Source organism: Rhinoderma darwinii, chromosome 3 (genome assembly GCF_050947455.1).
Source record: "Rhinoderma darwinii isolate aRhiDar2 chromosome 3, aRhiDar2.hap1, whole genome shotgun sequence".
NCBI lineage: Eukaryota > Metazoa > Chordata > Amphibia > Anura > Rhinodermatidae > Rhinoderma > Rhinoderma darwinii.
This window is the reverse complement of record NC_134689.1, coordinates 266,504,930-266,521,030: the sequence shown is the minus strand read 5'-3', so window position 1 is coordinate 266,521,030 and position 16,101 is coordinate 266,504,930. Positions and strand designations below refer to the sequence as shown.

Genomic DNA, 16,101 nt, shown 5'->3' with positions numbered 1-16,101 from the left:
CAGCCCACATAACATGTGCATGACAGCTGCGGACTTCATTGCGGAATTTAGAATCTCCATTGAAGTCAATGGAGAAATTCCGCCATGAGTCCGCCACTGCTCCGCAACAGACAGAGCATGCTGCGGACACCAAATTCCGCTCCGCAGCCTATGCTCCGCAGCAGAATTTTACGCCTCGTCTAAACGAACACTTCTAAATAGAAGTGGAAGGCAATGGAGAAACGGCTCCGCTGCGGATTAACGCTGCGGAGTGTCCGCAGCGGAATTTAAGTGAAATTCCGCCACGTGTGAACCCAGCCTTAGGGTATGTTCACAAGGATGAATTTTGCAGGCGGAACCCGCCGCAAAAATCCGCCTCCTATTAATTTCAATGGGAGTCAGATGCTGATTGGCTATAAAAATAGTCTTTCCTCTTGGAGGGCCCTCCATATACATGCATTACATGGATAGCCTATTGGTTTCAATAAGGAACTATGTCATGCTTCTCCTTTGGTGGTACTGCAGATCCCCTCACAGATTACAGATGATCGCTGGGGTTCCCAGCAGCAGGACGGTTTGTGATTAGCTTATTGTCAAGAGACCCTTCTAATACAAAGGGATAGTCCAAAGTCGACAACCCCTCAAAAACTGAAAATTCTTTCTGGCTTAAAATCTTACTTGGCTTCCAAGGTGCATAGATCTATGGGGTCATCCTGGGCTGCTCTTCTGGAGAATAATACCTTCAGTGCCCCTATGGAATGGTATTATTACCCATACAGTACTCTACCTAAGTATTGCTCACTTTGCTGGATATTGTAATAACCATCAGGGAGAACTTATTTGTACAGAGAACAAGACAATTCTAGCTGCTAAGGGCAGATCCACACCTAGCAGACTTTTTCCGCAGTGTATTTTGTCGTAAATCTGCCGCAAAATCTGTATGTTTTAAATGCAGATTTGGCAGCGGATTGTGCTGTGGATTTGCATTGCAAAGGGTGAAAAACTTAGTGGAGATTTGAAGCATTTCTGCACAATAATGAGCAAATGAGCATGCTGCAGATTTGAGTATTTGCAGCATGCTCTGATTTCTGCACTGATTTTTTTTCTGCTAAGTGTGGGTGAGGTTATAAAAACCTTGACAACATAAATTGTTCTAAAAATTGCTACAGATTTGCGGTGCGGAATCCGCACGGAAAATCCGCGGCAATTCCACCACATATGAACGTGGCCTAAAGCCTTCATGCCCAAATAGGCAGGTAGTACCCCAGAGCTGACTATCAATGGAACCAAGTAAGGTCTCATTCAGACAGTTGCAATGCAGCCGCATTATGCCTTTATATTGATGCCGCAAGGCCCGGCCCAACCACAGGTCTAATAACCAGAACTAACAGCATCATTGAACCCTATGATGCTGTTGGTTCGGTTCATTAGACCCACCTGAATTAGGGCTAACTAAGATTGTGTGGGGGTGAGAATGTGGGTCATTTAGATGGGAAAACAGCTTTTTTTTCTGCCGTTTTTGGAGCTGTTTTTCAATGGAGTCAATGAAAAACGCCTCCAAAAATGTCCCAAGAAGTGTCCTGTACTTCTTTTGACGAGCCGTCATTTTACGCGTAGATACTTGCAATGAAAAACTCAAGCATTCCTTCGGTTTAAATATGCAAAATAGGTTTATTTTAAATAAGGCAATATAAGAGAAAAGGTGTAACGTTTCGGCCACGATCCGGCCTTTATCAAACTCTATTGCCGCTGGTCAATAGAAAAAACCTTATAGGAAATGACGCTGTGAAGATGGGTAGCTTGTACCATGGGTAGCTGTTACCTCTCCTGACATGTCTGTTTTAAAGAGGCTCTGTCACCAGATTTTGCAACCCCTATCTGCTATTGCAGCAGATAGGCGCTGCAATGTAGATTACAGTAACGTTTTTATTTTTAAAAAACGAGCATTTTTGGCCAAGTTATGACCATTTTTGTAGTTATGCAAATGAGGCTTGCAAAAGTCCAAGTGGGTGTGTTTAAAAGTAAAAGTCCAAGTGGGCGTGTATTATGTGCGTACATCGGGGCGTTTTTAATACTTTCACTAGCTGGGCGCTGTGAAGAGAAGTATCATCCTCTTCTCTTCAGAACGCCCAGCTTCTGACAGTGCAGATCTGTGAAGTCACTCACAGGTCCTGCATCGTGACGGCCACATCGGCACCAGAGGCTACAGTTGATTCTGCAGCAGCATCAGCGTTTGCAGGTAAGATTGACTTACCTGCAAACGCTGATGCTGCTGCAGAATCAACTGTAGCCTCTGGTGCCGATGTGGCCGTCACGATGCAGGACCTGTGAGTGACGTCACAGATCTGCACTGTCAGAAGCTGGGCGTTCTGAAGAGAAGAGGATGATACTTCTCTTCACAGCGCCCAGCTAGTGAAAGTATTAAAAACGCCCCGATGTACGCACATAATACACACCCACTTGGACTTTTACTTTTAAACACACCCACTTGGACTTTTGCAAGCCTCATTTGCATAACTACAAAAATGGTCATAACTTGGCCAAAAATGCTCGTTTTTTAAAAATAAAAACGTTACTGTAATCTACATTGCAGCGCCTATCTGCTGCAATAGCAGATAGGGGTTGCAAAATCTGGTGACAGAGCCTCTTTAAGTTAATATTTGTATTCCGCATGAAGTAACAAGTCTGGAACATCTTTTCTTAAAATTTTGCGCCCCGTTCTCTGCTATTCCTCCTAGAAATGTATGAATAAATTGACAACTGGGTGTCACCATTCCCCTTGTCAAGGGGGTGTGTCCCAACACTGTCTCACTCTGTCAGCACTGATTGGACAGTGTCTGTCTGTGCAGGGACACACCCCAACTGTTTACACCCAGCTGTCAATTTATTCATACATTTCTAGTAGGAATAAAGAGGAAGGGCATAATGTAGAGTTCTAAGAAAAGATGCTCCAGAATTGTTATTTCATGGGTAATACAAGTATTTACTAAAACAGACATGTCAGGAGAAGGGACAGGTCCTCTTTAAAGGAACAGTGTCATCACAAATTATTTTTTTATATGTTAAAGATGTTAGTGCTTTATTAAAAACGTTTATATTTATTTGTGTGTTTGTGTTTTTCTTCCCTATGGGGGCTGCCATTTTTTGTTCCATTTCTGTGTGTGTCGATTAACGACACATACAGACATGGAATACGGCAGCCACAGTCCCATAGGGACCTCGAACGGCTCCCGTCCCATTCACTTGTGTGTACGGCGTCTGTGTGGGAACTGCGCATGCGCCGCTCCCACACAGTCCAATATGAAATTGGCGCCGTCCGGCGCCATTTTCCTGTGGACCGGAAGTCGCGGCCGGACAGTAATATTACTACTTCCGGTCGCGGCTTCCGGACTTGTGCACTTGGACCAGCGGCAGCAGACGGAGCGGACGGGCCGGAGGGAGCCGCGGCGGCAGGAGCAGGTAAGAGATTTCAATGTATGTTCGTGTTTGTGTGTGTTTACTACTGTATGTAAACCTACTACACTGTGTGTTAGCTCAAAAAATGGCGACACACAGTGTAGGAGGTTACACCGTTCAAACCCCTCGTTTATCCCGGCACTAGCCAGGATAAAGGAGGGGGGGATGCTGAGAGCTCACTAGAGCGAGGGCTTTTTACCCAATTTTGCAATGCTGCAATTTTGGGAATAGCTCCATCTAGTGACCAGAAATGGGAAATTTTATAAATTAGAATTAATTTATAATATTTCCTGACTCGTGAAAAAAATAAAAAAAATTTGAACTATGTTTAATCACCCACACACTAAATGTTTAATTTTAAAAAAAAAAACATGTTTTTCTGGCAACACATTGCCTTTAAGGTGCCAATACACTTTAGATAGATGCCGACAGCTATTCCGCCCGACTCCGCCATTAAAATGCACGCTCGGCTTGGCCGTGTGCATGTTTTTTAAATGGGGAGAGGTGAATAAGCCGTCCAGACCTCTCTAGCAACAGTTTATCTCCCACGAGAACCAATGATCAGGTATGGTAAAATCCACCATGCCCGATCCATTTGTGTGCCGTTTCTGGCTCGTAGATGGGAGTCACACTGGGAATCATTGTGGTCAGATGTTACCGGTCTGAGAACATGCTGAGTATTTTCTTTATTGCAGTATGCCCAATGTCTACAGTTTTTACATGCAGCACATATACCTCTACAATGCTTACAAGTGTTTCTTAAAGAAGATCTCCACTTGATGTGGTGATGAGACAGAGATACAAAATCACCATAGGAAAAAATAAAGCTGCATGAAATATAATGCAAATGTTGCATGAGACATGAGTCTAGACTGTGTTGACCGTATTTTCAAAAGCGTATGCATAAAAAAAATATAAAAATTGATATTTTCACTCGCAACTTTCGCACACAAGGTCATGTGACAGTCGTAGCCTGAGATATGTCAATATGTGGCCCCAGCCTTAGGCTCCATTTACACAATCGTATTTTGTCTTCATGTGAGAGCAGCACTCCAGCTGTAGAAAAACCTTTTTGCAAAACAATTAGGGTACAATTTCCCTGCGATCCTCCGACGGGATCCAATTTCAATATTGGTATAGAACATATACAGTAATACATCTGTGTGACTAGTCTTAAAGAAATAAACACCCCTTGTCCCTTCTGCCATTTCAGTGTCAGTTCTGCCTTGAGCTGGAGACCCGCGTAATCTGAGACAGACTGGTTGCTAGGCATGAGCCACCAGACTACTTCACTGGAAAGACTGATTGCTATGTATGAGCTGCCAGACTACTTCACTGGAAAGACTGGTTGCTAGATATGAGCTGCCGGACTACTTCACTGGAAAGACTGGTTGCTAGGTATGAGCTGCCGGACTACTTCACTGGAAAGACTGGTTGCTAGGTATGAGCTGCCGGACTACTTCACTGGAAAGACTGGTTGCTAGGTATGAGCTGCCAGACTACTTCACTGGAAAGACTGGTTGCTAGGTATAAGCTGCCAGACTACTTCACTGGAAAGACTGGTTGTTAGGTATAAGCTGCCAGACTACTTCACTGGAAAGACTGGTTGCTAGGTATGAGCTGCCAGACTACTTCACTGGAAAGACTGGTTGCTAGGCATGAGCCGCCAGACTACTTCACTGGAAAGACTGATTGCTAGGTATGAGCCGCCAGACTACTTCACTGGAAAGACTGGTTGCTAGGCATGAGCCGCCAGACTACTTCACTGGAAAGACTGGTTGCTAGGTATGAGCCGCCAGACTACTTCACTGGAAAGACTGGTTGCTAGGTATGAGCTGCCGGACTACTTCACTGGAAAGACTGGTTGCTAGGTATGAGCTGCCAGACTACTTCACTGGAAAGACTGGTTGCTAGATATGAGCTGCCGGACTACTTCACTGGAAAGACTGGTTGCTAGGTATGAGCTGCCGGACTACTTCACTGGAAAGACTGGTTGCTAGGTATGAGCTGCCAGACTACTTCACTGGAAAGACTGGTTGCTAGGTATGAGCTGCCAGACTACTTCACTGGAAAGACTGGTTGCTAGGTATGAGCTGCCAGACTACTTCACTGGAAAGAATGGTTGCTAGGTATGAGCTGCCAGACTACTTCACTGGAAAGACTGGTTGCTAGGTATAAGCTGCCAGACTACTTCACTGGAAAGACTGGTTGCTAGGTATAAGCTGCCAGACTACTTCACTGGAAAGACTGGTTGCTAGGTATGAGCTGCCAGACTACTTCACTGGAAAGACTGGTTGCTAGGTATGAGCTGCCAGACTAATTCACTGGAAAGACTGGTTGTTAGGTATGAGCTGCCGGACTACTTCACTGGAAAGACTGGTTGCTAGGTATGAGCTGCCGGACTACTTCACTGGAAAGACTGGTTGCTAGGTATGAGCTGCCGGACTACTTCACTGGAAAGACTGGTTGTTAGGTATGAGCTGCCAGACTACTTCACTGGAAAGACTGGTTGCTAGGTATGAGCTGCCGGACTACTTCACTGGAAAGACTGGTTGCTAGGTATGAGCTGCCAGACTACTTCACTGGAAAGACTGGTTGCTAGGTATGAGCTGCCAGACTACTTCACTGGAAAGACTGGTTGCTAGGTATAAGCTGCCAGACTACTTCACTGGAAAGACTGGTTGCTAGGTATAAGCTGCCAGACTACTTCACTGGAAAGACTGGTTGCTAGGTATGAGCTGCCAGACTACTTCACTGGAAAGACTGGTTGCTAGGTATGAGCTGCCAGACTAATTCACTGGAAAGACTGGTTGTTAGGTATGAGCTGCCGGACTACTTCACTGGAAAGACTGGTTGCTAGGTATGAGCTGCCGGACTACTTCACTGGAAAGACTGGTTGCTAGGTATGAGCTGCCGGACTACTTCACTGGAAAGACTGGTTGTTAGGTATGAGCTGCCGGACTACTTCACTGGAAAGACTGGTTGCTAGGCAGTATGTATGCCTAGTAACCAAATTGTCTGAAAAGATTCTGCTGAAAGCCGTATTGATGGATACCAGGGGTAGAGGAAATACCCTGTTCACAAGGAGTTTTTTTAAACGTTTTTTTTGTCAGAAAACGTGCCAAAAAAAGTCCGAAAATGCCTCTCATTGATTTCAATGGGAGACGGAGGCGTTTTTTCCCGCGGGCGGAAAAAATACGCTTGCGGGAAAAAGAAGCGACATGCCCTATCTTCGGGCGTTTACATCTCTGACCTCCCATTGACATCAATGGGAGGCAGAGAAAGTGTATTTCGCTGCATTTTTGCCCGTGGAGCTCAATGAGCGCGAGCAAAAAATGCAGCAAACGGCGTGCAGGCAGATCAAAATCTGCCTCAAAATTCCAAATGGAATTTTGAGGCAGAATTTTCTGCCTGCAAAAAAACTCTGTGTGAACAGGGCAGGCCAAATTTGACCTCATCTCATGCTGTAAATATTTATCAGAATTGCTGAAAAAGAAATGTATATGGAGAATTCTTTGAAAAGCGGCATTTATTGCAGCAAAAAAAATAATTTTATGTACAAACATGTATTTATTTGGTGCAGTTTGATACCACGCAGTTCAGGAAAAGAACCTAATTTCTGTCAGTACATGAAATGCCCCCATGCAGTGAGATTATTGTACAGGGCATACGCCATATTCCCTCCCTGCTACCTGTCTCCCAGCGGCAGGCTACCCACACACAGCATTGCTGCAAGCCTGCCCCTCAGACACAGCCTAGTCTGCGATCCGTTAGTGATGTCTGTTGCTGGCCAAAAGAGTAGGCTGCCCTGCACAGGGCGAGGTCGTGTGACTGGAGAGGGGGAGGGGGATATTGTCTGAAGGGTGGAATGGGCGTGCCCGAAAGGCGAGGTGTGTCACGTGTGGGTGTGTCGGTTGCAGGGGGCGTGTACCGTATAACAAAGAACCTAACAAACTTCTTTTATAATGTCACATCGTTTCAATACACCGGTGCACGTACCACCTGGTGAAGCGGCAGCATCCAGCGCAGTACACACAGGGCGGCAGCCACACACACACTGCCAAAGGCTGCCCAGAGGTCATCTGAGGTACTGGGCTCCTGTGACACGCTCCTCCCAGCTCTCTGCCGGTTTTATACATGTAATTATAAAGTGATTATCGGCAGCGCTGCCCCAGGCACGTCCTCCCGCCTATGTACACAGCCCGAGCATCACATCACATACATGTACGGCACCAGCCAGAAGAAAGCTGCAGGCTCACACCCACCCTGGAAAGACTGACACAGAAGAGCTGCACCCACCCTTGTCATTGCACCCTGCGCTCCAGGAGGAGCCTTCCGTGCCCTGCTGTCACCCCAACAGTCCTGCCTGTACACATGCTCCATAGTGCCACCTCCACTGTTACTAGCATCACTCCCTACAGCACATGTGCCCGATCACACCTGCCTGGCAGAGAGAGGGAGGAGTGGCTGTGATCTGTGGGCTTTGTCTGCCCATCATCACCTGAGTACGCCTGCTATTTCATTTCCCATCTAGTGACACCTGGTAGTCGTCCTGAGTGCAGGCTGGCAGTGGGCACTGACCTGTGTGTGTCCTCAGATGAGCCTTTAGATGGGAAGACTTGCCATAGACTTTCTCACAGCCCGGGTAGGGACACTTGTGCTTCTTGAGGGGTGACCCGGGGTCACCTCTGCTTTTCCCACGTCTGGCTCTTTGTCTCATGCTTGGTCCTGGCAGGAGGGGAGGTGTGGCCGCTCTGTCTCCACGTTTCCCGGCCACACTGTCCCCCTCGCCCCCGGTCGTCACCACCACACTTTCCTTTACCTCCTCGGCATAATCGGGGACTTGTTGGTTGAAATCTGCCAGGATCCGGGCCACCACGAACAGGGACGCGTTCTCTCTGCCAGCCTTGTCTTCTATAGAGGCAGTGGCAGCGGGCGCCGGGACGTCACTCTTGTGCCCGGTGCTGTGTACAATAGCCCGGTTGGACATGGACACCAGGCACTCTGCCGCGAAGTGATCCACATAGGCCAGTGTGGACATCTTCCTCTCCAGGATTCCTTCACGTCTCAGTGGCACAGGGTTCCCTCTATCATCCAGGCTGGTGATCTATAGATCAAGTTTGTTAGCTGACACCAGATTGCACTTGGTCCATACAGATCACGCCCAAATTGCATAGAAAAATAGATCCATGTGAGTGTGGGAGGAGGGGAGGGCTCCTGACATTGACAGCTGCCCATAGATCCTCATAAATCCCTAGGATTTCTTTCTTATACCGGGATCTACATGTTGTGGAGGTGCCCGCTCTCCCCGCTATTATCACTGCACTATGAGCCGCTCAATGTGTCTCAGTCCCACGTGGGGGTGTGGCCTGGAGAAACATCTGTGAGTGACGTCACCAAGAAGCCACATCCTGGGCTGATCGCTCTTCTTGAGGAGTCCTCATCCTTGACTCCTTCAGCAGCAGATATCCGCACCACCCATTGGGTCCTTGGCATGATCATGGGCCAATCATAGACTTGTTTTTACTCATCCCATTGGCCCTTGAATTGTTGCAACTTGGGAAATGCAGGCAACATGAGAGGGGATAGCACCAGCCTGGAGTCCCATCATCATCATCATCATTTATTCATCATTGTACAGCACTGAGCACAAATCCCTGCCAGGAAGATTTTACACTTCATTCTGTGTGACAATAGGTACTAGGGGAGGGGGGGGGGGTGTCCACATTCTAGGACAGAATTCCACTAGCAGGTTTACCAGTTCTACATAATGTGATTATATCTCATGCCTGCTGCAGAGGATCACTGGGGATAATGGAGAAGGAGAGCAGATGCTCTTGGCAGTGCATTGTCCCTCCTTATTATCTCTCCCAAATAGAGGGAAGATTCATGAGTCTACACCAAATAATGGCGTTGTATGCCAATCCTGGCTTTTTTGTATCAAAATAAAACCCCGCACATCTGTTGTTTCTAAACATAGGCAAGTACTGTAAACTTCCAGCAGAATGTATGTCTTATTTCTCAGATATGAATTACTCCAGTTCCTGAAAAGCTATACTAATAAAGGAAATATTATGGGTGGAAAGTGAATTTGATTTGTCCACGAAGCCTCATGATGAACAGATGACATCACTATTCTTCATGTTCCGTTGTTTCGTCAGCGTGAATCTGCTTTATAAAGTTTTCACATTAAGGCTGGGTTCACACGACCTATTTTCAGACGTAAACGAGGCGTATTATGCCTCGTTTTACGTCTGAAAATAGGGCTACAATACGTCGGCAAACATCTGCCCATTCATTTGAATGGGTTTGCCGACGTACTGTGCAGACAACCTGTCATTTACGCGTCGTCGTTTGACAGCTGTCAAACGACGACGCGTAAAAATACAGCCTCGTCAAAAGAAGTGCAGGACACTTCTTTGGACGTTTTTGGAGCCGTTTTCTCATAGACTCCAATGAAAACAGCTCAAAAAACGGACGTGAAAAACGCGAGTTGCTCAAAAAACGTCTGAAAATCAGGGGATGTTTTCCCTCGAAAACAGCTCCATATTTTCAGACGTTTTTGGTCACTACGTGTGCACATACCCTAAGGGTATGTTCACACGCTTAGCCAAAAACGTCTGAAAATACGGAGCTGTTTTCAAGGGAAAACAGCACCTGATTTTCAGATGTTTTTTGAGCAAGGCTGGGTTCACACGACCTATTTTCAGACGTAAACGAGGCGTATTATGCCTTGTCTTACGTCTGAAAATACGGCTCCAATACGTCAACAAACATCTGCTCATTCATTTGAATGGGTTTGCCGACGTACTGTGCAGACAACCTGTAATTTAGGGTATGTTCACACGGCCTATTTACGGACGTAATTCGGGCGTTTTTGCCCCGAATTACGTCCGAAAACCGCCTCAATAGCGCTGACAAACATCTGCCCATTGAAAGCAATGGGCAGACGTTTGTCTGTTCACACGAGGCGTAATTTACGCGCCGCTGTCAAATGACGGCGCGTAATTAGACCTGTCACTTCTTTGGCCGTAATTGGAGCCGTTATTCATTGACTCCAATGAATAGCAGCGCCAATTACGTCCGTAATTGACGCGGCGTTCTAGCGCCTGCACATGCCGTTACGGCTGAAATTACGGGGATGTTTTCAGGCTGAAACATCCCCGTAATTTCAGCCGTTACGGACGCACTCGTGTGAACAGACCCTTACGCGTCGTCGTTTGACAGCTGTCAAAAGACGACGCGTAAAATTACAGCCTCGTCAAAAGAAGTGCAGGACACTTCTTGGGACGTTTTTGGAGCCGTTTTCTCATAGACTCTATTGAAAACAGCTCCAAAAACGCAGCGAAAACGCCGCGAAAAACGTGAGTTGCTCAAAAAACTTCTGAAAATCAGGTGCTGTTTTCCCTTGAAAACAGCTCCGTATTTTCAGACGTTTTTGGCTCAGCGTGTGAACATACCCCAACTCAGGGTATGTTCACACGCTAGCTGTCATTTACGTGTGAAAAGGCAGACTGTTTTCAGAAGAAAACAGCTGCCTCGTTTCACACGTAAATACTCCTCCTCGCATTTTGCGAGCCGTCTGAGATGCTCGTAAATCTTGAGCTGTGCTTCATTGAGTTCAATGAAGAACAGCTCAAATTACGTGGCAAAGAAGTGCCCTGCACTTCTTTGCCGAGGCAGTTCATTTACGCGTCGTCGTTTGATTACAGGTTGTCTGCACAATACGTCGGCAAACCCATTCAAACCCATTTGCCGACGTATTGCAGCCCTATTTTCAGGCGTAAAACGAGGCATAATACGCCTCGTTTACGTCTGAAAATAGGTCGTGTGAACCCAGCCTCACGTTTTTCGCGGCGTTTTCGTGCCGTTTTTTCGGCCGTTTTTGGAGCTGTTTTAAATAGAGTCTATGAGAAAACGGCTCCAAAAACGTCCCAAGAAGTGTCCTGCACTTCTTTTGACGAGGCTGTAATTTTACACGTTGTCTTTTGACAGCTGTCAAACGACGATGCGTAAATTACAGGTCGTCTGCACAATACGTCGGCAAACCCATTCAAATGAATGGGCAGATGTTTGCCGACGTATTGGAGCCGTATTTTCAGACGTAAAACAAGGCATAATACGCCTCGTTTACGTCTGAAAATAGGTCGTGTGAACCCAGCCTTAGGGTATGTTCACACGAGGGCGTCCGTAACGGCTGAAATTACGGGGATGTTTAAGCCTGAAAACATCCCCGTAATTTCAGCCGTAACGGCATGTGCAGGCGCTTGAACGCTGCGTCCATTACGGACGTAATTGGCGCTGCTATTCATTGGAGTCAATGAGTAACGGCTCCAATTACGGCCAAAGAAGTGACAGGTCACTTCTTTGACGCGGGCGTCTATTTACGCGCCGTCATTTGACAGCGGCGCGTAAATTACGCCTCGTTTGAACAGACAAACGTCTGCCCATTGCTTTCAATGGGCAGATGTTTGTCAGCGCTATTGAGGCGCTATTTTCGGACGTAATTCAGGGCAAAAACACCAGAATTACGTCCGTAATTAGTGCGTGTGAACATACCCTTAAAATGCAGCTTTTTAAAATAAGTATATATTAATATATTATGCCCGTTGTTACTTGACTGCCATTAAAGTGTAAGCCTGGGCTAATACTGAAAATGAGGTTAGGGTTAACCTCTCCGTATAATTTTAATAATCTAGGGGTTCAATAATATTGAGTTAGAAAAGAGGGTTCTTCGTGGTTCCTCTGGAGTTTGGATTCCCTTACTATCGACAGCAAAAATAGCGCAGCATGCAACGCTGATCTTGCTGTCAACATTATAGGAATCCATTAATGTCAAAGGGGATTCTTCATGATGGTTTGGATCCGTGATACAACTGATCTGTTACAGCGCCATGGCTTCCGTTATAAATGAAGCCAAGACACTGTCGTGAATATAGCCATATAGAATGTAGCTGAAAAAGTATTTGTAAATATGAAGGAAGAGCAATGACTCCAAACAAGGACAACATCTGCATGGAGTTTGTATGTTCTCCCCACGTTTGTATGGGTTTCCTCCGGGTACTCCTGTGTCCTCCCAAAATCCAAAAACATACTGATAGGCTAATGACGACAGATGTGAATGGTGGCAATCTCTGTACAGCGCTGCAGCACGGTGGCTCTGTGGTCAGCAATGTTGGCCTGCCGTTCTGGGCTTCTGGGTACAAATCTAACCAAGGACTACATCTGCATGGAGTTTGTATGTTCTCCCTGTGTTTGTGTGGATTTACTCCGGGTTCTCTGTTTTTTTTCCCACACTCCAAAACACACAGATAGAGAATTTAGATTGTGAGCCTCATTGGGGACAGTGAGTTATGAGAACTTCTGTACAGCGCTCTGGAATATATTGGCTTTATATAAGTTACAGAAAAAAATATTTTGGTGCTATATAAACAAGAGAAATAAATTAAATAACTGACACCACTCTATTCAGGCAATAAGGCTGTCGTGATAAAATGGCGCAGAGCAAGAGACGTTGCAGAGAGTTATATTTCTGAGCAAAAGCTGTTTGTTTTTTTACCCCCTGAATTTCACATTAAAGAAAACGGTCCCTGTAACCTAATATTTTTTTTTATTGAAGGGCATCGTAATCCAGAGAGATAAAGAGACGTTCTTTGTAGTTACCCTTCACTGGCAAATTAACTCAGAATACCCTGATACGGTATTTAAAAAAGCATTTTCTAAACAAGTCAAACCCATTAAGTAACCCATTCTAACCAGTCCTACTCAGTAGTGATGCAATTTCTGGATTTCTTGCATTGACTGGACCATCATTCCAACCGTTTTAAAAACTCAGAAACGTTGGATTTCTGGCTGTGTTCAATGGCCACAATTAAGTTTTTAAAGGGCTGGTCCCAAATGGACAGCCTCTTCTCCAAATGAATGCCCAATTTGTCTTACCAAGAAATATATTACATGGCACCCATTCAAATGACTGTTAACCATGTAATTAGATCTGGCTAATATAGGGGGTTCACAGTCAGGGGAGCTGCCCTCTATGATATACAGTAGTGTTCAAAAAAATAGCAGTGAGTTTAAAAAACCAAATAAAGCGCAAGATTATTATTATAACTTTTATTTGCCTAAATGCAAATGCACTGGAAATTCTACACATTCAATTCCAAATCAAAACAATAACAATATTTATCCAGTTTGTGTTAATCCTTTACAGAAAGTAAAGAAAAAGGAATATTAGGCTGTTCAAATAAATAGCAGTGCCAGCGTTTTTCTTTCAAAAACTGAAAAATGTAATGTATAAACTGATTATTTTTTTTCAGATTTCACTTCACAGAACTAATATTTAGTGGCAAAACCATTGTTTCTGAGAACCGCTTGACATCTGTGTTGCATGGAGTCGACCAACTTCGGCCAAATTTGAACCGGGTATCCAGTCCAGGAAGATTGAACACTTCCCTTTACAGTGCATGTCACTTCTTGGGACGTAATTGGAGCCGTTTTTTATTGACTCCATTGAAAAACAGCTCCAATTACGTCCTTAATGGACGCCGCAAAAAACGCGAGTACCTGCAAAAACGTCTGAAATTCAGGAGCTGTTTTCGCCTGAAAAACGCTCCGTAATTTCAGACGTATTTTGCGTTGCCTTGTGAACATACCCAGTCAAGTAAATTATTTGCTATGTAGAAATATCACTTCTTCCAAAAACATTGCTTTATCGGGTTAATTTTTTTGAACACTACTATAATTATGCCCTAATAGGGCAACCCCTTTATACCGAAGTCACAAGTGAACCAATGCTAGTAAATGAAAAGAAATGTGTTCATAATTGTTGTAACCACAGTGGTAGCAGAAAAAGGAAAAACAAAACACCAGGACAGCAAAGAAAAAGTGTATCTGGTGCACATCATTGGACCTTGGCAAAGAGCCCAAAAACCGATAAGGAAGGAAACGGCGGAATTCCAGTTTTTCATGTGATAAAGTGGATCTTTTATTCACCCATAATGTGGGACATTTTAGCTCACTCAATAAAGCCCTTCTCAAGTGAATATATAGTCTATTAAGCTAAATTTGGATCAACTTTCGCATTTCTTTACAGTTTTCCTCAATTCCTCTATCTAGACATAAATATATGTAGGATGCATTTTTTAAATCTGGAGGTGGTAAGTGGATGTAAAAGTAGTAGTGATCAGGACAAAAAAAGTGGCAAAGGTGTATTGTAAATGCCCAGTTGCAAAATTTGTACAAGTGTTGGTTAAAGGGGTTCTCCATGCATTTTATTTTGATTGTCTAACCTTAGGATATCTCATCAATATCACAGCGGTGGGGTCCAATCAATGTTTACTAGGCACAGCGCATTTGTAGCGGCTGTGCCTGGGATTGCAGCTCAGTCCCATCCACTTGAATGGGACCAGAACTGCAATCTCAGGAACAGCCGCTACGGATATGTGCACTGCTGTATGTGCACTGCTGTACCTGATAAGCTATGAAGTGGCCACAACGTTCGTCTCAGTGGCCCCCTTCAGTCATCTGATTGGCAGGGGTGCCGGGCGTCTGACCTACACTGATCTGATATTGACAACCTATCCTAAGGATAGGCCATCAATATAAAAGATCTGGCAAACCCCTTTAACCATCTAGTGCTGTTTATAATACTGCTGTGTACTTATTCGACAGTCGCTAGCATCGGGCCTCTGGTGTCCCGGATCCAAGGGTGACTGCCGCTACAGGGGTCGCAATTGTGACCGGGCCACGGCCCCCTGAACCACGTCTATAAAAATGTACTATAGTAACTGGGGCCTATGTCATAAAATACACGGGCCCCTGTTAGTATAGTAATACCACTACACTTACGCTCCTTCCCGAGCGCAGCAGAAGTCCTGATGTCACCTCTCGTTATGACGTCACTACGTTGTGCGCCGCACATGACATCACGACGCTGGATGGTGTCAGGACATTCGCTGCACCCGGAGGTGAAGAGGAAGGTAAGTGTAACATTACTGCCTGCTGGGGTCCTGTATCTAAGCCTGCCTTATGGTAGGCTTAGATACATGGTATAACAGACAGTATCACACATGGACCCTATATCTCAGCCTGCCTACATGACCATGAATGATCCTGTCTGATAGGCCCTGTATCTAAGCCTACCACATTGTAGGCTTAGATACAGGGCCCCAGCAGACAGTAATCTTATACTGTATAAGATTACTGTCTGCTGGGGCCCTGTATTTAAGCCTAACATGTGGTAGGCTTAGATACAGGGTCCAACAGACAGTATCACACATGGGTCCTCTATATAAGCCTACCACATAATAGGTTTAGATACATGGCCATGTTTGATACTGTCTGATGGGCCCTGTGTCTAAGCCTACTACATTGTAGGCTTAGATACAGGGCCCCAGCAGACAGTGATCTTATACTGTATAGGATTACTGTCTGCTGGGGCCCTGTATCCAAGCCTAACATGTGGTAGGCTTACATACAGGGCCTATCAGACAGGATCACACATGGTGTGATCCTGTCTGCTGGGCCCTGTATCTAAGCCTACCACATGGTAGGCTTAGATACATGGCCCATGTGTGATCCTGTCTGATGGGACCTGTATCTAAGCCTACCACATAGTAGGCTTAGATACAGGAACCCAGCAGACAGTAATCTTGTACATATATAACC

General features: G+C 45.3%; 1 protein-coding gene across 1 annotated transcript in view; it reads right to left on the bottom strand.

Moving 5' to 3' along the window:
• KLF13 (KLF transcription factor 13) overlaps positions 1-8,889 on the bottom strand; it is a 90,879-nt gene extending 81,990 nt beyond the window's left edge. Inside the window, exon 1 of the mRNA XM_075857885.1 lies at positions 8,017-8,889. Coding sequence (XP_075714000.1) covers positions 8,017-8,476 — 460 coding nt within the window. The 5' untranslated portion in view covers positions 8,477-8,889. The remainder of the gene's footprint in view (positions 1-8,016) is intronic.
• Positions 8,890-16,101: the final 7,212 nt, after the last annotated feature.